General features: G+C 42.3%; 1 protein-coding gene across 1 annotated transcript in view; it reads right to left on the bottom strand.

The window, feature by feature from the left end:
• Positions 1-12482: 12482 nt before the first annotated feature.
• Positions 12483-22698, bottom strand: part of LOC119657786 (SPARC-related modular calcium-binding protein 1) — a 195563-nt gene continuing 185347 nt past the window's right edge. Inside the window, 5 exon segments of the mRNA XM_038064907.1 lie at positions 12483-12508; positions 16406-16514; positions 16516-16546; positions 16605-16739; positions 17363-17619. Of these exon segments, the coding sequence (XP_037920835.1) occupies positions 12483-12508; positions 16406-16514; positions 16516-16546; positions 16605-16739; positions 17363-17619 (558 nt within the window).

Here is a 22698-nt window from a genome sequence, read left to right as displayed (position 1 = left end):
GAACATCATTGGCCCATACCAAAGAGGCTTCACTCCAGGCAAATCAGCAACAGATCAGATTTTCTCTCTGCGGCAAGCGATGGAAAAACTGTTGGAATATGGACAACCGTTGCACCATCTCTTCATCGACTTTAAAGCCGCCTATGATAGCATAGCCAGAGTAAAAGTGTACACGGCCATGAGAGAATTCAGTATCCCGACGAAATTAATAAGACTGACTAGGCTGACCCTGACCAATGTGCGAGGCCAGATAAAAGCAGCAGGATCACTCTCAAGACCATTCGACATCAACAACGACAAGGGGATGCCCTATCATGCGTCCTCTTTAACCTGGCCCTCGAGAAAGTGATCCGTGATGATGAGGTAAATGCAAGAGGTACGATCCTCTTCAAGTCCACCCAACTACTAGCCTATGCTGACGATATCGACATCATGGGAAGAACCACCCGAGACGTACAAACTGCCTTCATCCAGATCGAGCAGGCGGCGCGAGATCTTGGGCTGCACATCAATGAAGGCAAGACTAAATATATGGTGGCAACGTCAGCACCGAAGACGAATCAACCAACAACATCAAACCGCACTGGTCAAACACGAAGAAGAATAAGGATAGGAGAATACAACTTTGAGACCGTTGACAATTTCTCTTTTCTAGGGTCGAAAATCACAACCGATAACAGCTACGATGATGAAATTCGCGCACGGTTGTTGTCAGCCAACAGAGCCTACTTCAGCTTACAAAGACTGTTCCGCTTGAAACGTCTCACCATAGGGTCAAAGCTCTTACTCTACAAGACTATGATCTTGCCAGTCCTCATGTATTCCTCGGAAACTTGGGTTCTTAGCAAGAAAAATTGTGAACTCTTGGCCGCGTTCGAGAGAAGAATCCTCCGAAGAATTTTTGGCCCCCTACATGAGGATGGACGATTCCGTAGCTTACAGAACGACGAAATCTATGAGCGATACCATGACCGTCCGGTTGTGGACAAAATCCGGCTCAATAGGTTACGGTGGGCGGGTCACTTAATCCGTATGGATGAAGATGATCCCACCCGGAAAGTCTATAAGAGCAATATCTATGGTAGAAAAAGAAGACGAGGCAGACCCTGCCTGAGATGGAGCGATGGCGTAGGTCAGGACGCCAGACAGATTTTAGGGATATCGAATTGGTGGACCTCGGCGTAAAACCGGGATGTTTGGAGTTCCTTATTAAGGCAGGCCTAGACCGGATATCGGTTGTTGCGCCGTTGATGATGATGATGATGATGAATGTAAATTTACGTCACTCATTGTATGCGTTGGATTTCATAGTTCCCATTTGTCCACTAAATTCCGTTTGATTCGGTGTAGCTGAATTGGAGAAAAGTGCGTGTGACAGACAAAGAAAAGAGCAAATACCCAGGACTAGCGTTTGACATTTGGCTGTAGTTGTGTTCTTAAAGAAAGATTACTTAAACGGGATAAACTCACTACATCCTACAAGGATTTTAGACAAACTCCTCAGAATGTTGGTTCATAGTAGAACTGCACAACTTTAGAGATCTGGTATGAACTCAAGGGTGATCCATAGTAAATTTTTCAAATACAAAATATAACATTATTAACTTTATTTAAACAGATGACGAAGAGTATTTTGGAGCTTAGATACCATGTGCATGGACTACCGTTATTGTCCCAGAATTTTCAGTTGGGTCGTTTCTAAGAATGAAGAACTTGGCTATGTTATTTACTTATTATGCTGGTCCCAAGCTCAAGTAAAGGAGGAGGGTTTGGGGCAACGTACTTTAATTAAGTGCTGAGAACAGCGAAAAAGATAAATAAAGTATAGTTGGAGTTATTGAACTATACTAAATTCTACCTGATCTCTCCTGCTGACAAGTCCCGCGACGGGCCGAAAAGCAATAGTGATCGGATTGAGTCACAAGCCTCGGAGAAATGCTAGGGCGTTCACCTCAATCAACGCGGCAGGACAGGTCCTGGTCTTGTGGAGCAATGGGCAAGGGTTCTTGAGGTACGGACGACTTGTCAGCACACTAAATATCGGCACCCTGATTGGAAAAGCGGAGGAACTCGCGAGAGTGTTTCGGAAAAGGCGCATTGATATCTGCGTTACACAAGGAACCTGATGGTGTGGTGCCGCAAGCGGCGGCATAGAAAATTACTATAAACTTCTCTATTTTGGCAGCCCACACACTCAATACGGTGTTGACATTGCCGCCAGGAAAGAAGCCGAACGGTTTGGTGACCGGCTGATGAATGATGATGTTCTAGCGGAAGGTCGTGGTTCAAATCCTCCTGGTGGCAGAGGGATTTGTTATCGTGACTGGATGACGGATACCAGCCGACAAATCAGGGCAATAATCTCGAGCGATCGCAATACTGACCACATTACTCCCTGGAGTGTATTGTAGTGTACCGTTACGGTGCTGTAACAGGTTCCAAAGCCCTGATCCAATAGGGATTGTTGCGCCAACGATTATTATTATTATTAATGAGGGTGGTAAGCGTATGGTCGATTTTGCGGACACCCACGACCTTTTACTTTAGAATACATGGTTCATCAAATGATTGTCCTATCTTCCTACATTTTATAGTGGGAAGAGCAAAGCTTAAAATAGTATATTCTTATAAGATGCCGTCATTTTACCACCGTCAGTGATTACAATGCCGTTCCCTATGAAACCATTGCGCCCCAACATCGACCGTTGGTTGCCATCTTGCGAATCAAGCCACTGATAAAATAGTGTAAGGAACGCATTGGCCCGCCGTGCATTAAATGGTGGCGATTTCGTAAGAAGAAAGAAGAAATGATTTCACTTACACGATTACCAATCATTACGAATTTGGAAGAATTGTGGAACCAAATTAAAGATACGATCTTCAAAGCGGTCTTTGCAACCTTCGGGGTCACCAAGCTGGGTAAGCGGTTCATCAATCGAGATATTTGGCTCGTGAATGATGGGGTTGAAACAAACGCGTCTACCACAAGTTTCTCGACGATGAAACGCTCGCCAATTGGCAACCGGAAAGCAAAGAAAATGATCGCTGTCAGCCAAACGGTCCATTACAAAGATCTTAACGATGAACTGGACACTCGGGATGGCGACAGAGATCTGTATCGACTCGCCAAAGGCCGACACAGGATATTGAACACTTATGTTGCGTTAAAGACAAGGACGGTACTTTGCTTACCAACCGTCGAGTCGCGACGGATAGATGACGAGAATATTTCGAGGAGGTTTCAACTGAAGAACTTGTTCATCCTGCACTTCCATAAGCATTCTTGACATTTGGAGCAGTTCTATCTGTCAGCGCCAATTTGATCTTAGCCATAAAGCCAAGAGGTGGCGATGAGGAAGACGGGGTGGCAATCCTGTTGAGCAAACCAAAACCAAGTTGCCCAGGAGAATCTCCATAGTGGTGGCACTGGGTTACGTTGCATCACATTGTTTTGCCGGCCGTGATGCAATACGCGAATGCTCCAAAGACCTTATCAGAGTGATTAGACCCAAGTCTACACGGGTACCATCTGAAGTGGCGGTAGGTCACGAAACCTTACCAGGGGTACACGGGTACCATGGGAATAGGAATAGCCCCTGAATTCACATACTTCAGGAGAATTCCTGTTGGATGTGCGGTTGGCCACCTAATGGGAGTTTCATGGGGGATGTGATTGCATTCAAGCGAACAGAGATCTTCGGGCTGGAAACGTGGTGTTGTGTTTTAACACGAATGCCGTACTCCATAGTTCGGTAGAGAACATTTTTTACAATTTACATAGGATCTTGCATTCACCAGTATGAATGCTGAGCCATGCACTGAATATAGACTGGTACCGTTGTGCTTGTCTCAGCCGGACTCTCATTGTGGTCACCAAATCAATCCGTGTCTTAAGGAGACCATCCACAGAGAAGTAACTGTCAGCGCCCCTGTAGTCGAGGAAACAATAAAACAAATAAAATTGGGGAAAGCAAGATGAGCTGACAACATAGTGTCTGAACTTTGGAAAGCAAAGAGCAGGGAGCCAATACTGTGGTTTAGTGAATTCTTCAATGGGGTTATTCAGCAAGGTAAAACACCATCTGACTGGCAAGAAAGTAGCACAGTACCAATATGGAAAAAGAAAGGTAGTCCAGCAGAATGTTCAAATTACCGTCCGATCTGATTACTTTGCCGTACCATCAAAATGGTGCGAAGCCGGCGGACATATTAAAACCGCTTCGTGCCTCTGTCCACGTTCATCCAAGAAGAACCCTCTTACCACTCCCTTTTGATGTTGTTATGGGTTCTGTCACATGGGATGGCCCATACGGATGATGTTTTCCTGGAGTCTCATAGCGAAAATAATTTCGAGCAACTTGTCCAAAAATGGAATGAACGAATTTTTGACGACCGATACCTATGAGGCAGGGGCAATCACTGTCAACGCAATGACCTGCCTATAACTAAGCGATTTAAATCTCAGTGGCGTCCCACTGCTGGTGTTCTTATTACACATGAACGTCTCAATTCTCAAATTTACTGCAATATTGTCCGTCATGTCGCTCCTTATGGTTCTGAGTGTTGGCCGACTATAAAAGACAATGCATCTTGCAGTAATGGAGACAAAGGTGTTGCATTGAACTAGCGGTTTGACATGTTTTGATCGAAATGCGGATATCCCTGATCGACGTCGAGTTGTACTGATCGTGGAAAAATTGTAAGAAATTCGTCTTAGATTCCGGCCCCCTGCCCCCATATCGATCGCAGATATTCTCATTCGATGTGATCAGACGTGTCACATCACTAGTCCAATACATTAGTCTCCATTACTGCAAGATACCATTCATTATCTTTATAGCCGGCCAACACTCCGAAATATAGAGGGCGACAGGGTGGACGACATTGCGGTAAATTTTAGTTTTGGGACGTTCGTTGATATGTCAGATACAAAGAACCCCAGTTATGGAACATTTGCGTGAAGCAATTTGATAACGCACTTTTCCATTGGCTGATAGCATTCATCCGAGATATTAAAATTGTTCAGTTTGGGCAGGTCATGCTAACACCCTATTGAGTGTGTGGGCTAGCAAAATACAGAAGTTTGTAGTAATTTTAACCGTGTTCGCTTCTATGCCGTAATGAGCCTTTTCCGAAGAAGGGTGCCAATATTTAGCGTGCAGACACGTATTTAATTTACTCACGTCCTGATGTCGCCAATGCATCAAGAACCCTTGTCATTTTTCGACAGCACCGGGGCCCGTCCTGCTGCGACGACTGAGGTGAACGCCCTAGCATTTTTCCGAGGCTTATGACTCATCATCATCATTTTGTTTATAACGACATTGGATGCATTTGCTTGGTCTGCCTGTCGCGGGACTTTTCCCCAATAGAGATCAAGTAGGAATAAGCTCAGTGGAATAACTCTAACTATACTTTATTTATCTGTTTCCCTGATCTCAGCACTTTATTTTTGTTTTACTGAGGATAGTACAAGGTGCGTTGTCTGAAAACCTCCTCCTTTACCTGGGCTAGGGACCAGCATGCTAGGTAAATAACATGCGGAGTTTGACTTCAATGGCTTGGTAACAAGAATATTCTTTTTCTACGAGATTCTTATCACCACGATGACATACAAGTATGGTTAGGTTACTATTCCTTAACTAGAACCTCAGGCCCACTACGCTGCAAAATGGGTGTAGTAGGGCCATTTCTGGACATGATGTGTTCTATAATGTCAATATTGCTGTGCAGAAATGGAAACGGGATATTTCTAACTGATTAAATCAAAATATTATATTTATTGCTTTTGTTTTAATTACATATGTACTTAAGCGCTAAATTAATTTTACCTTAATTTTAACAACAAATAATCACTGGTTATGAGTTCGCATCGCAATTGTTTCGTTGCTGAATGTACAAAAATCATTATCATTTTTATATATTCACTTTGCCGTTCATAAATTAAAATAAAGAAACAAAATTAAAACTGGTAAAAAACATACATAGTTGCAGTAATTTAATGGCACAAGTCTTGTAACAATTCACCCGTTGTAATCCATATTTCATCGTATTCCGTTGTATGTTGCGCTAATAGTTGTGTTGCCCCTCCATCAGTCACTTTTTAGGTAGGTCTCGAATGGGTTATTCCCCTTTCGCGTTGGTGGATGCTCGGATGTGTCTGTAAGAATAAAAACCGCCATTAGGAACATTGGAAGGAAGTTTATAATGATTTCATCCTTTCTAGCAGGATTCCAAAAACAGTAGAGAAATTTATTTAAATATCAAAGCAAAGCATTCTCTCTCTTGCCACTGTATACATGGTTGCCATTCACCCCTAAGGTGAGGTGTAGCGCATTAACCACAACTACGTGCAGTCGTTCCCGGATCGCTAAAATGCGCTTCTCCGGAACTACCCTAGATGCCTGCATTTCTGCCTCTGTTGTTCTGAGTCAAGTACTGTTGGGGTGACTCCCTCGTCGGCCATCCTGGAAGAGTTAGTTCCACTGCATTACGTAACCCGCAATGCAATTGTCACCCCTCCTTATTCTCTCACCCATCCAGGTCTACACGCTGACCAAGTTCTTCGTTAGAAATAGTATCAGGCCAGACGATGATACGTCGCAGACAGATATTTACGGATGCTTGAAGCTTTCGAGGGCAGTGGTGGTCACTTTCCATGTGGTACTCCCATATAGCAAGAGAAAGAAAGGATACTACCACAGTCTCAACTTGATCTTGGTGTTGACATAACAACATTTCCAGATTTTAGGCGAAGCAACGAAAACGCATCTAGTGCTGTTAATGCGTCGGGCAACATCTAGTTTGGTGTCATCGTCCGGAGATATACAAATTGATCGATCCCTTCGATGCTCTGCCCATTAATGCAGATAGGCAGTGTACGATAATCCGTCTGACTAGGAACGTTGGTTTTGTTGTCATTTATTTTCGTTACCCCTTTATTTGCACTTCTTTCCAAATCCTCTGAGATTTTACCTTGATGCAGCACGTGACATTTTGCGTCATCATAGCTCTGAAATGGCTATTAGTTTCTTCGGGATGCTCCTGCGTAGAGCATACCAAACACACTCCCCGTTCACGCTGTCGAAAGGTGAAGCGAAGATCTAAACTCCACGCACTATTCAAAAATTATCTGTAGGGTGCCAATGTGAGCAATGCAGGAGGATCGATGTGGCAACCAGCCTGTTCTATGGATCAAACTTTCGAGATGCTCCATGATTAATTGAGCTATTATATTTGTGGCGGCAGGGAGCATGCAAACACCTCTTCAAATGGGACATACAAAACGAAGGCCCTTCTTTGAAAACTTTCCCTTCTTCTACTCTTTGGGACAGGTCTCGGCTTGCCAGATTTTTGTACGAGAAGGAGATCTGCAGAAGTGCAGGTACAGCGATAAATAACTCTGTGGGGAGATCATCGAGGCCATCGACCTTCACTCCATTTGAGTGCATTGATGGCTGAGATGATTTCTCTTCTGCTTGGAGGAGCAGTCCGCATTCGCATGTTACGGCGATTAGTCATTTTATCCATAAGAGGCGGAACTTCACAGAGTGTCGTACCGTTAGGAACAGTGGTAAAGCGTTCCTCCCACTTCTTCAGCTGCTCTTCATCGAGGACGACTACCGAAAGCTTTGTGGCAACATGCGAGTTCTTTCGTATCCAGAATGCACTTCTGGAATCAATGCGTTCTTCGGCAGCTTTCCCTTCCTTGAACTCCACAATAACAAATTCTCTTTTATCACGGCACACACACCGGGATGTCGTACGCGCGTCACGCCCACAATCACTCACAGTTGTCAACCCCTTCCGTTCATCAATCCGCTCCCACGCTTCTGCAGTCAGTCAGATTTTATGCCACCCCTTCGGGTCGTGAGCCTACGCCCTGCATAGCACCAGAAAACAGAGCGTTTTTGATGGTGGTCCAGTATCCCATCGACATTCTTTCTCTCACTGAGCAAGCTGAACCAGCTAGAAAGCACCTTTCAGCCGCTAGATACATAAGCTCCTACATGCTTAACCTTAGTCAAAAGAGTGAACCACTATCTAATACACCGTGTAAAACCAAATGAACTGAGGACAGGAATCAAAACAACTGTTCTTCCTAATAAAACTCCTAGCTATGAACTTATTACCGGGAGAATACTGAAGGAATTGCCAGAAAAGGGTCCGATCAAGTTGTTACAAATAAATCAATGCAGCTCTCAGACTAAAATACGTTCCTCGACAAGGAAAAGTGGCCGAGATTATAATTGTCTCTAAACCAGGGAAGGAGCTAAGTAGAGTCGAAACGTATCCACTAATATTGCTACTCCCTAACTACAGCTACAGCTTAAGAGATTGAATGAAATCATTGTGGATTGGAAGCTAATACCGGCTTAACAATTCGGTGAGTGAGTTTAAATATTTAGGTATGACACTCGATGCTAGGTTCAGCTGGAAAAGATACATCCTAAGAAAGAAAGACAAGTTAAATGTCAGCTACAGGCAGATATACTGCTTTCGGACAAGAGTTCCTAGCTAAGCGTCAACAACAAGCTGATCCCAAGGCCCATTTGTACGTTCGGCAACCAACTCTGGGGCTGTGCCAAAGAATCAACCTTGGAGACGATACAAATGTTCCAAAATAAAATGCTTAGAAGCATAGTGATTCATTCGTAATGAAAATCTGCACAGGGACCTGAAAAGGAAAGTCATCAAACAGCGAATAATTAAGCATAGCCATCATTACGCTCACATGAAAATAACGAAGTCTGAAAATTGACTGATATCCCAAATACAATGCGAGACTGAAAAGAATGACTTACTAACAAAGGATAACCTGCCTAAGTGGAAATTGCAGAAATCCACAAATCTCCCACCATTATCATTATGCTAATACGGTGTCAGAGCTCACTGTGGCACTCATATTACCGATTACGATCACTATATCATCTTTAGGAAGTCTCTCTTGAACTTCGTGTAGTCGCACATAAAAAACATCCTGCTCCAGAATATCGGCACTTTCCGTTAGTGTATAGCACTGAACAATTGTAATGCTCCTTAGCTTGGACTGGAATCTTGCAGTCAGAATCCTGTCAGAAACCGCTCCGTCATAAACAACCTGACATTGGATTCTCATCTGGTACCGCTTGACTTTTCAGAGTACAAAGCACGTTGCTGCAAGAGCGAGAGGCGTACTCTCCAGAGACTCACCATCTTATTTCGCTTAGGCCCAGATTTCTAGCTTATATTCTCGGAGTTCTCTCTCCATTTGGAGAAAGCGAGCATTTCAAGGACCTCCAATACCGTTGTCGAGGAGCGTATGCACATCCCAGAAACTAATGGTAATCCGTTTTCGATGTCAAAAGCCGTAGTCGTGAGGTCAGTTCCTATTCGAGGCATTCTTGATATTCGGGTGGTAGTAAATTTTTAAAATTTGCAGCAGGGAAGACTTTGAGTGTTTTCTTAAGCCCCAGGTGCGAGTTAAGTGGACAGGTAAATTGGGATAGTGGTTGATATGTTCTAAATAGGAATTTAAAACGGTTTATGAAAATGGAAATTGTTTGCTGGAGTCGAAGAAAGAGGATCACATTTCAGAACCTCAGCTTTTTTTTTGAGTATTCATTTTTGTATGACAATTAGCTGGGAACTCAGGAGAAGAGGATTAAAATTGTTTAACTTACGGAAGTCTGGAGAAAGAGAAAAAATACTTAAATAAAGGAAAATTGCGCAAATAGCAAACTGAGATGATTTCGCTGAAAAATTATGTATACCAGCGCATTGATAACGGCGATTTTCGGAAGGCCATATAATGATTATTTCTTGCGAGGGAAGTCATTCGAAATCAAATGTTCAAACTTTAGAGGGTAGTATAGTTGGTAAACGAAAACGTAGAGTCGTACTCATTATGGAGCATAAGACTTGCTGAACGCCTACTGAAGCAACACCAAGAGCTTTACTACTAAACCCCACCTTCGCTTCCACGTGGTGATCGCTGGGAGTTCTTTCTTAATGAAAAACTGCGAACGAAGAAGAATGAAGGCAAATCTACCGTACCTACATGGGAATTAATTGTTTCGAATCCAGAAAATTAGCCGGGGAATCGATGGATTACAAAACGGTAACAAAGACGGACAAACCATTTGCGCATTTTCTCATGCAACCTGCGCTCCCTGCACAGATCAAGAGCGCTAAGCAGCAATATAAGACTGACGTCACAGCTCCCAAGAAAAGCGTCACTACACTATACATTATAGTGGTCATCCAGCGAACCATGTGCTAGGAGTAGGTTTCTTAATGAGCCAAGAAATGAAACTTCCAATTCCAATATCGGTCTTTCACGCTTCCTAGGCAAATTTCGAAACATACGTTCCATTAATGTTCACGCCCCTACAGAGGAGACAGTAGATTCGGAGAAGGACGCCTTCTACAAGGCAGTGAAATGTACCCCCGTATCCTGTCCCAGGCATGATATCATACTTGGAGATTTTAATAGCCAAGTAAGGCGATGTATTGGCTCACAATGACAACGGATTCCGGATTTTCCATCTAGCAGTACCAGAAGAAAGGTTATTGCTAATAACTGGTTTTTCAAAAAAAGTCGGAACAACTGTTCCGACGATGAAAGTAAGCTAAAGGAAACGGAAGAATGCTGCATACTAGGTAACGTAAAAATCTTGAAGAACACGGGCATGCGCGGAGACTTACGATGAGCTCCGTCGAGCGGAGAAGCGACTTTACAGACAGAAAAGGAAGCCTGGTCTGTGAACTCGAAAAATATAAGAATAAAACGTACCAGGTGGGGATTTTACCAGCGATGGATTGAATATTTTGATGCGCTCAACAACCAGAAGATCGGCGAGTTCAACCAACTGAAGATAACGGAAAAATGTTCGAGCATGGAAGAAACAGTCCGTGGAATTTATCAGCTTAAGATCATAAGTCGCCAGGAGTTGATCAGAATTCACCAGAAGTCGATGGAATTACAGCTAAACTGGTTAAATATGGAGGAGACCAATTACACCAAGCGGTTCAGTAACCTATCCTCAAGATGTGGGACAACGAATCAATGCCCGATGACTGGCAACGAAGTATTATCTGCGTCATATATAAGAAGGGGGATCTTACGCAGTGCACTAATTACAGATGTATGCTGAGTACTATAAGTACTGAGTACTATACGATGTTTTCCATTTTCTGGGCCGGCGGCACTCCAGGCAAATCAGTAAGATCAGTAAGGGATGGAAAAGCTGTTCGTCTGAGGACAATATCAATGTTAGAAAAAAGAAAAGCTACCAGAACCTGCTTGAGATAGAGCGATGGCGTTGGTCAAGACCCCAGGCAGCTTTTAGGGATATCAAGTTGGTGGACCTCGTCACAAAACTGGGCTGTCTGGAGTTGCTTACTAAGATACCAATTGTTACGCCGTTGAGATGAAATGTTCAAACTGTAGGCAGATTGTCCTCTATACGCTTTTAACAATACCACAAACAATTGCCAAGCCATTCCTCTGCACCATAAAGAAAATAATTATTTAAATAATTTATCATCCTCCCCTTCTTTCAAAAGCTATCATTTGCTATTTTCTACACTTTATTTAACAACAGCAGGATCTTATTGAAAAATTTGAAAGGTTTCGTATATTTATTATATTAGAATATTTGGATTTACGATTGCTCCGTTGTCCCAAAGTCCATCCTTTATCAGTGGGATTATTATTGAAACAATACCGCTGATGTAAAAATATACCAATATGTCGTGCCTTTTACTCCAAAGATGAAACTCATTTAAAATGTTTATGTTTAAGCTATCGATCAATTTCTGCATCAAAACTTAGAGATCAACTCTTAAACACTTTTAGGCAACCAGACGGCGCCGGACCAATTCAAAGAAGGCTAAACGGCATGGGTCCGAAATCTCAAAGGTCTCTCAGAACCGCTTTTAATGCAGAATATGCAATCTGCCAGATGAAAATAGGCTGAAAACTATGCATTTTCAAAAGTGGATGATTGGAGGGGGTTACTTTTTCCCGTGAGTATAAAATAAATCTGATTGGCGCCGGTGGTTGGCAGTTAGGAATAGAAGTGGTCTTTATGGTACATGTACTCAAAACACTGTCAAACTGAGGAGTCATAATATATCAAGGAGTTTTAACTATTTGGATGATGGAAGGTTCAACGAATGCCGAAAAAATTAAAACATTAATAACAGAAGGAATTATATCAATAATCCAGGAGTTATCAAAAGAGCGCTCATATATAGGGTCTCAAGACTATTCAACACCTTCAGGAAGTTTATTGCAATGTGTCAACTTTTGAGCAAGTATAGAGCACCTGGAATCGACGAGACTCCTGCAGAAATTCTGAAATTTGTGACTCAACTTATGAAACAAATCCATAAACTAACAGTTAAGATATGAGTGAAATAGAAAGAACCTGGCGGCTGGAAGAAGAGCAGACTTTGTCCAAATTACAAATTAGTAGAAATTCGAAGACTCGAAAGCGTTAGCCATGAACTGCTTCTTCTGTATCTGTAATATTTTGCAGGTTTATTTTAAGTATAATATACCATGAAATTTAGCAGAAAAAGTTAATTTTGAAATTTTTCTGAAGTTTCAAGAGTTATATCTTCGAAGTGACAATGACCTTTGCCTTCATTCATTTCATTTTACGTGGTTTCCAAAAACGGTAGAGTGGAAAATTATGATTTCCTTGGACAGGTGAAGCTTTTCGACACTATTCACGAAAAACGAACTCTGCCACGGTGAAAGATGGCTATTATATCTCTCACCGTTACAGTTCCATGGAACAATTTTTCTCAAATGAGTGGCACTATCCAACCTTAAAATTTCTACCATCGTCAACGGGACACTATTTACAGACGGAGCTTTATGATTGTTTTAGATTTACTGTTGGGTAGCTAGAGAATGTGCTTTTCATTTAAGCCCAGTTCCAAAACTGTGACTTGTATCTGAAGGCACTAATTGACACCTTTTCTTTGGTATTCTACATGACTATATTTGAGAAAAACATTTAAATCCCCTTTTGTATGTTTGGGACAACGTTATTTGCAAAACCATCAGCATTAAACGTGTTAATTTCCCCAAGTTTGTACGGGTGGGGCATATTAGGCGAATGGTATACAGAATTCAGAAATGAGTGCCAAAGGGCAAACGATTTGAATCTTTTCTCTCTCTCTACACTACCGAAGTGTGCTCAGTAGATCTTGGAATAATTTTGATGCTTTTGGTTTATTGAAACATTTTGATAGGGGCAGTCAGACACAAGTTGGGGACGACATCGGCCATACATGGCTTTTCAAACAAATAAGAAAATGGATCGCCAATTATGTTCAGTCCTTCGTGGAACTTTGATGCAATGAGTCCGACCCTTCTAGGATCACAACCGAAATGATTCCAAATCATCTACTTCGATTTTAGCTGCTGGGTATGAAATTTTCGACATGTGCTAACTTCATACCTTTTTTTCAATAGGGACTTCAATCTTTCTCGTCAACAAGAACTTGAACCTATCTGCTTCTAAATCCACCGCATCAAATGAATGAAAGTATATCTAGATATATCGGTAGGCAATCAACCTATGCTCCGAACTTTAGCTGGGATTTCCCCCAGGAAAGGGGAAGGATAAGAGGACATTTACAGTAACTTATAAATGGATAGGGCAATTTGGAAATAAATTATACAGCTCCTATCTGGCTTCCTATCTCAAATGATACCAATGGACGAATACTCAGACCCATCAGAATACAGTTTCTCGCACAGCGCATGGTGTCACCCCAAGATTACTTGTACCAGGAGACAAAAAGGCTGCCTATAATAAACTACTATACAATATCTTCAATTGTTTAACAGCTCCGAAGTCATTATTATTCTTTCAACGCTAAGGAGGCTGGAATGGACTCCAAACATTAAGGCGACTTTACATGACACCGTAACGGTCAACTATTACAATATATGGTATGCACTGTCAACAATTTGAGTAGCATTCGTACATATTACTAGAATTATTTAATCGGTCTCGTACGGTGCTAGTATGTCATAAAGTCGAGTACTGGTGGCAACTCATTCCAGGAAATAGGATTGGTTTCTATTCACGAGCAACTGAGTACTCTTCTGGAGTATAGAACATCCAATTTGCACAAGGAGAGTACGACAAGTGAGAACTCAATTTTAGTGAATCGTACAAGTTAGCAGCATTATCACCAGGATGTCCACGGAGGCGGTCGCTGTTAAATCTAAGAAACGACATTTAGTGAAGTTGATCGGTTCTCATCTAGTCATCCTTATTGGCCCAAATCGAGACCCACTTAAATTCAATACCACTGACTCCTTCAAGCACTGATCCGAACCACCTAAATGCTTTGTACGCTTGGACATTTTCTCACTGGAGAAAAGTTGTTAGAAATGATCAGTCATCATCAACGGCGCAACAACCGGTATCCGGTCTAGCCCTGCCTTAATAAGAAACTCCAGACGTCCACCAATGCGATATCCCTAAAAGCTGTCTGCCGTCCTGACCTACGCCATCGCTCCATCTTAGGCAGGGTCTAACCTATTGAGGGGGATTTTATTCACAACCTGACGGTCATGGTATCGCTCATAGATTTCGTCGGTATGTAGGCTACGGAATGGTCCTCATGTGGGGGACCAAAAATTCTTCAGAGGATTCTTCTCTCGAACGCGGCCAAGAGTTCGCAATTCTTCTTGCTAAAGAACCCAAGTCTTCGAGGAATACGTGAAGACTGGCAAGATCATTGTCTTGTACAGTAAGAGCTTTGACCTTATAGGTGAGACGTTTCGAACGGAACAGTTTTTGTAAGCTGAAATAGGCTCTGTTGGCTGACAACAACCGTGCGCGGATTTCATCATCGTAGCTGTTATCGGTTGTGAATTTCGACCCTAGATAGGAGAAATTAGAAATGCTTGGAAGAAATACATAAGATGATGGAAAGGAAGAAAGAGGGTCTCTGATTAATATTAGATAACGAAAAATAAAAGCTATCTACCTTTAGATTAAGATGATACTCAAGGAAATCTTTTGCCGATCATGATGTTTAGAGTCAGTTCAATCAAATGTCGAAGGCAATCCATCGCATTACGATCCTTGAAAGCTTATTCATTGGAATTTTTGCGTTGTATGATAGGTACTAACCACCTTCCATAAAATAATGCATTCCAATGTAAAATTATTTTAAATTGACTAGTTGACCCAAAAAAGGGGTAGGATTTCGTATGGATTGTATAGGTAAGCGAAGGAATTTAAAACGTAGCGAATACCTTACCTGTTTGTATATACGCGTATATCATTATATAAGACATTTATTTTGAAGCTAGTGATCAGTTTGCCTTAGCACGGCTGGACGCCACTGCTGAGACGCCGACACCGTATATGTTACGGCACAGATAGGCACATTTTTACGCACAGAGAACGATTGCTTCAAAGTAGGCAAGCATGAAGGCATTACCTCACCAAGGCATAATTGATCTACTATGCCTACTATGTTGACAATAGTAGGACTTCTACTAAACTAAGATGCTCCATATCATTAAAACTGTGGTACTTCCAGGGTTTAGAATGAACTTAAGGGGGATTTCCAGTAAATTTCTAAAATACAATAATATACTATTATCAACTACATTTAAGCTGTTGTTAACGTGGAAGCTATTCCGCGACCTAGGTGTCATATACGGACATCATCATTATGTTTTCGGAATTTTCCGCTAGGTAGTTTTTATTTTACTTGATTTCTTACTAACTTTACCACTTCCCCTGACTTCAACTGTTTCTGAGAGAAATGCATGAAATCATAAGGAGACCTGCATTGAAACCGTAGGATATTCTTCTCATATATGGTACCAAGTCCAAAATGAAATAAGCGATTCTTGCAATGCTGCACGAGCTATTGCTGCTTTTAATACCGAAGGTTCGTTTCCAATGAGCAAAGAAGCTTGAAATTCAATTTTGAATTGACATTCGAAAGGCTATTGTTGCTGCAGCTAGTGCTATTTTTATTATTATTGCGAATCGTCAAAAACGTTTGTATATGGTTGAAAATTGATGTTTAATAGGAACTATTACTTTATGTTCGTGTTAAATCCGCGCACGGTTGTTGGCTGCCAACAGAGCCTATTTCAGCTTACAAGAACTATTTAGCTTGAAACGTCTCACCATAGGGTCAAAGCTCTTACTGTACAAGAATTTTATGGATTGTTTTGCCAACATTATTATTATTATTAACTAACTTGATAACTCTTACAAAACGGACACATAATGAAGACAATTCCATCTAACAAAGTTCAGTGACTTATCACTGACTTAACGGATTTAGCTTGGCAACTCTATTCAAGGATAGCTTGCCTGGATCCTTTAGAAAACAAACTCAAAAGATTTGAGCACCATAAACTTACCTATAGCAGGTTTGGCTACTTCAGGGGTCCTGACCCTAGGAACAGCTTGTAGGCAATTTAACCACTCAGAAAGGGTTATCCTTTTGTCTCCGTTCACATCACAGTATCGTAGGCATCTTTTTTCCACATTTTTTGAGTGACCTAAAAAATAGAGAGAACAATAAACGTGAATTTCATTATTTTTTTCGTTAACACTTACTTTGATGCTGTCACCAATTCTCTGAAAGTTTTCCATTCTTTTCTTTCCCAAAACTTGTTTTTGTTCTTATCCAGCAGAACAAAACTGAGCGTTGCAATTTTTTCATCTTCAGAACTGAATTTCGTTGTATTGACGCTGGAAATTGGATATGGAATGTAGTGAATAATCCCATCTAGATGGATTAGGGTCACCGATAATTAACACATAAAAGATTAACTAATTTTGAATTTTGTTAGTTCAGCTGACAAAATTGTTTACCTCCAAATAAAAGGAACCAAAATTTAACTAGAGTACCAGGATCAGGATCTTTTTGAATGATTCTTCGCCTCGGTTACTACCACAGTTAGTTACTATTGAGCTACCACACTTCCCTTGCCACCCAAAACAATGCAATAATGCGAGTACGCACGATTTCGAATCAGCCGTAATTGAGGAACCCGCGCGGACTTTGTCAATTCATTGGTGAGGTAAGCATCCTTTTGCCTACTTATTAGTGAATACGGGTAGGTTTTTTTAGCCTACTTTTGATTATATGGGCATGTGTAAGTTATTGTTTTAATTTCTTCAGTTGTTGTTTCAATTTATCAATAGGATTTGACGAAAATTATGCATTGTCCTTGTTTGGAGGTTATGGAGTGGTTAGATAGGCTTGAAAATTAGATTCAAACATCCGTCTCTTTGAGTGTGGTAACTGCATATTAGATAAACTACGGTTACTAGGCTATTGAAGATAATTTTAAAATGCACTATATCCTTACGTGGTAAAAGCTACTTTTTCCTTAAGGAAAATTTTAAGGTCTTTTAGGAACTCAGTTTTCTTCGGTTCCGGACATCCTTTCATAGGCCTCGAAATAGAATCACACTGAGGTTGTTTATCCTTTACCGATGTTCCAGGGATATTTTGACCGGTATCTTCATTTACGCACCAACAATATCCGGTTGATTTATAGCATTGGATTCTCTGGTAACGACCATCCGCTGTACACTCTGGGACATAAAGAGCTGTTGCTCCATGCTAGAAAATTTGAAATAAAATTAAAGTCAGGTTTATCTTCAAACAAAAGATAGGAATTAAAAAAACTTGAAGAAACTGCATATGAAAAATATCTTGGTAGCTATCACTGCTGCAGATGTGTCTCATACATATTATCATATCTAGTGTGGTCTTCCCATAACCAACTGTTACTTAGGAGATGCAAGAATCGGAGAGCACCGCTTAAGAGGGTTTTCCTATGTGACGAAACAAAACCTTATTAAAATATTCCTGAACGTTTGTATATCTGTCTGTGTGTCGGTCACATGCATTTTTCTCGGAAATGGTTATACCTATTGCACCAAATTTGGTGGAAGATGGGAGCTGTGAACGCCCTCGTATACAGTGAGTTACACGGTTCTACCTGAAATTTAAGGAGGGGGATCTCCAAGGACGACGGACCCGGCAACGACAAAGGAACAACGATTTGCGCATTTTCTCATGGAACGTGCGCTCCCTGTACAGAGATGAAGCTGATAAGCACCTAGCCGATACCCTGTCCCAATATAGGGCTGATGTAACAGCGTTGCAAGAGATGCGATGGACAGGGACCGGTTTCCTGGAGAAGAGCCACTACACCATATATTATAGCGGCCATCCAGTAAACCATGTGCTCGGAGTAGGTTTCTTAGTCAGCCAAAAAATGAAACCTGCTGTTATCGGCTTTGAAAGTATAAGCGAACGGCTATGCACTCTGCGCTTGCGAGGCAAGTTTAGAAATATAAGCCTCATAAACGTTCACGCCCCCTACAGAGGAGACTGCAGAGTCGGAGAAGGATACCTTCTACGAGGCAGTAGAAAGAACCCTCGAAGCCTGTCCCAGATATGATATCAAAATCATACTTGGGGATTTTAACAGCCAAGTAGGGAAGGAGCCCGTATTCAGGCGATACGTTGGCTCCCATAGCTTACACGAAAAAACAAATGATAACGGACTGCGGACTATTCAATTAGCAGGGTCACACGAAATGGTTGTTGGAAGTACCTGGTTTGCGCGGAAAGCGGTGCACAAACATACGTGGGCCTCTCCAGACGGGATCACTTTCAACCAAATTGACCACGTGTTGATCGAACGCCGCCACCTCTCAGCCTTGATGAATGTCAGAACATATAGGGGGGCCAATATAGACTCGGATCACTATCTCGTTGGCATGGTGCTCCGAGCTCGAATAACAATACCACCTAGAATCCCCTCTGACAATCAGGTGAGAGTGAACACTGAAGCCATCCACAACACAACCCTCCGCGACACCTATAAGAGGGAAATGGATGCCTCAATAACCGCAGTCAATAGAGGACCTGGAGATGAAGCATCAACTAATGATCTTCACAACCACCTGAAGAACGTTATCATGGATACGGCCACAAATATACTTGGCCCCAGCCGCAAAAGGAGTCGGAACGGCTGGTTTGACGATGAATGTAAGCTAGCAACGGAACGGAAGAATGCCGCACACGGAGTAATGTTGCATTCTCAAAGAACGCGGGCACGCGCAGAGACTTATCACGAACTCCGTCGAGCGGAGAAGCGACTTCACAGACGGAAAAAGGAAGCCTGGGAGAACCAACAAGTCTGTGAACTAGAAAAGTACAGGGAGCAACCGCACCAGGCGCGGAAGTTTTACGAACAAGTCAGCAGGATGAAGCCTTATACACCTCGATGCTCATCCTGTCGAGACAAAGAGGGAAATCTGATTTCCGACAGAATGGGCATATTAGAGCGATGGGTTGAGTACTTTGATGAGCTACTGAACAACCAGAACATCGGCGAGTTGGAGGTCCCGCCAACTGAAGACGACGGACAAATACTGCCACCACCAAGTTTAGGAGAAACAGTCCATGCAATTCATCGGCTAAAAAATCATAAGTCGCCAGGAGCCGATGGAATTACAGCCGAATTGGTTAAATATGGAGGCGACCAGTTACACCAAGTGGTTCATCAACTTGTGCTCAAGGTATGGGACAGCGAATCAATGCCTGACGATTGGCAGCGAGGCATAATCTGTCTCATACATAAAAAGGGAGATATCACACAGTGCAGCAATTATAGAGGTATCACGTTGCTGAGTACCATCTATAAGATATTCTCCACTATCTTGCTAGGCCGGATAGCCCCATACGCCCAGAATATCATTGGCCCATACCAAAGAGGCTTCACTCCAGGCAAATCAGCAACAGATCAGATTTTCTCTCTGCGGCAGGCGATGGAAAAACTGTTGGAATATGGACAACAGTTGCACCATCTCTTCATCGACTTTAAAGCCGCCTATGATAGCATAGCCAGGGCAAAACTGTACACGGCCATGGGAGAATTCGGTATCCCGACGAAATTAATAAGACTGACTAGGCTGACCCTGACCAATGTGCGAGGCCAGATAAAAGCAGCAGGATCACTCTCAAGACCATTCGACATCAACAACGGTCTACGACAAGGGGATGCGCTATCATGCGTCCTCTTTAACCTGGCCCTCGAGAAGGTGATCCGTGATGCTGAGGTGAATGTAAGAGGTACGATCCTCTTCAAGTTCACCCAACTACTGACCTATGCTGACGATATCGACATCATGGGAAGAACCACCCGAGACGTTCAAACTGCCTTCATCCAGATCGAGCAGGCGGCGCGAGATCTTGGGCTGCACATCAATGAAGGCAAGACAAAATACATGGTGGCAACGTCAGCACCGAACACGAATCAACCAACAACATCAAACCGCACTGGTCAAACACAAGCACGAACAAGAATAAGGATAGGGGAATACAACTTTGAGACCGTTGACAATTTCTCCTATCTAGGGTCGAAAATAACAACCGATAACAACTACGATGATGAAATCCGCGCACGGTGGTTGTCAGCCAACAGAGCCTACTTCAGCTTACAAAGACTGTTCCGCTCGAAACGTCTCACCATAGGATCAAAGCTCTTACTGTACAAGACTATGATCTTGCCAGTCCTCATGTATTCCTCGGAAACTTGGGTTCTTAGCAAGAAAAATTGCGAACTCTTGGCCGCGTTCGAGAGAAGAATCCTCCGAAGAATTTTTGGCCCCCTACATGAGGATGGACGATTTCGTAGCCTACACAATGACGAAATCTATGAGCGATACCATGACCGTCCGGTTGTGGATAAAATCCGGCTCAATAGGTTACGGTGGGCGGGTCACTTAATCCGTATGGATGAAGATGATCCCACCCGGAAAGTCTATAAGGGCAATATCTATGGTAGGAAAAGAAGACGAGGCAGACCCTGCCTAAGATGGAGCGATGGCGTGGGCCAGGACGCCAGACAGCTTTTAGGGATATCGAATTGGTGGACCTCGGCGCAAAACCGGGATATCTGGAGTTCCTTATTAAGGCAGGCCTAGACCGGATACCGGTTGTTGCGCCGTTGATGATGATGATGATGATGATGATCTCCATACAAAGGGGGTATAAAATTCTGGAGTATCAAATGATATCGATTAGCAAGCTTGTCTCAGTTTTGACATTTAATGCACATGGGGTAGGGAGAGGGCTGAACAGTGGTCATTTGTTTCACTGACCCATTCTCAGAATCTACTCAACTGAAAAATCTGAAAAAAAAAATCACGAAGCTGCCACTATACGGTACTAGCGCCGAAGTGTTTGGTTTATCTGGCTCCTTGCCGGCTTCTGAGCATTTAAGGTGGACTTGGGTTGAGTTAACAGGTGATTAACGTTCTTTACCATTTTATTTTCATTGTAATTAATTGCACATTGTTTTATAGCTAGGAATAAACGCTATCCACCCTAAAAAACGACTTTTTATTCTGGAAACTGTTCTCGAAGGCGATGAATATCCAATTGTTATCTAAGGCAAATACTTACCTCAACTAGGAAATCGGAGTGGCTGTTTTGACTCCCGGACTATAGGAGTCGCAATCATTTGTTTTCTTCTTCTGCGTACTATCTCCGTTACCCCGACCAGCCCAGACGCGCTGAAGGAGGTCCTCAAAGCCAGCGACCCAGTCCCTGCGGTCACTAAGCGGCCACGACTTGAGGAATGTTAGGCTCGACAAGAGGCCCGGTCAGCAACCGCCGGTAGGGAGATCAGGAATCGTTTGGAGCGGCAGGCGGTCCACTTGTTAAAGAGCATGCGAGCAGTCAGGAAACCCCCCAACAAGCGGAGAAGGATCTCTTAGAACGTAAAAGGCAACAGAAGGTGGATGAGTTGAAGCAAAGAGACAAAAAGAGACAAAAGAGAAAGGAAGAAACAACGAATCCCCCGAAGTTAAAGTGAGTATTTCTCTTTAATAGAAATATAATTACAGTAATAAAGGTTTCTACCTCCCAGAACGCTTATGTTTCAATGATGAAGAACATAGTTACGCAGTAACAAATCAAAAAGAAGAAACTGATCTGGAAGGGATGTAGCGACTGAAGGAGATATCAAAAGTAACCTTCCGTACATTCGGTTCTTATAACCAGTGGATTTCTTATATAATATAATATATATATCTGCACCTAGCACGTAATATATGTATGTGCACAAATTGTGCGAGACCATTGACTTTATCGTGATAATGACATTAGAAATATTAGATTGCAGTCAATTTACGCAGAACAGACAAATGACAAGCAACAGTGTGATCTCCACCCAACTTGGTAGGATTATGTTTTATATTATATATATCACTGCACGCATATATGGTGATCTACTTATTAAACTCAACATAGAACGTTACTCACTGCATTGGTGGGGGTTCACAGTTCCCACCTTCCCTCCACTGTTTCTGAGAAAATTGCGTGCCACAGACAACCAAGCGGACAAGTTTTGTTTTACACAAAATTTTTAAAATGTGTTTTTAATGGAGAAGGTTTTTACGTTATATATGTTGCTGTTACTTTCCACCGGATGATGCTGCAAAGAATAAACATCTACACCGCTCAAACAATCACCATGAAAATTGGTATGCATCTTTATTTTACCATGGAAAATATTTTGGTTCATATTTTAACTTCCCCGTAAATGATGCTCCAATACACCTTTCAGCCAGCTTTTGTGAGAAATCAAAACTGCGAATGGTAAGACATTCAATTCTGGAA

This window comes from Hermetia illucens, chromosome 1 (assembly GCF_905115235.1).
Source record: "Hermetia illucens chromosome 1, iHerIll2.2.curated.20191125, whole genome shotgun sequence".
NCBI lineage: Eukaryota > Metazoa > Arthropoda > Insecta > Diptera > Stratiomyidae > Hermetia > Hermetia illucens.
The sequence above is the reverse complement of the archived record's forward strand: the minus strand, read 5'-3'. Positions and strand labels throughout refer to the sequence as shown.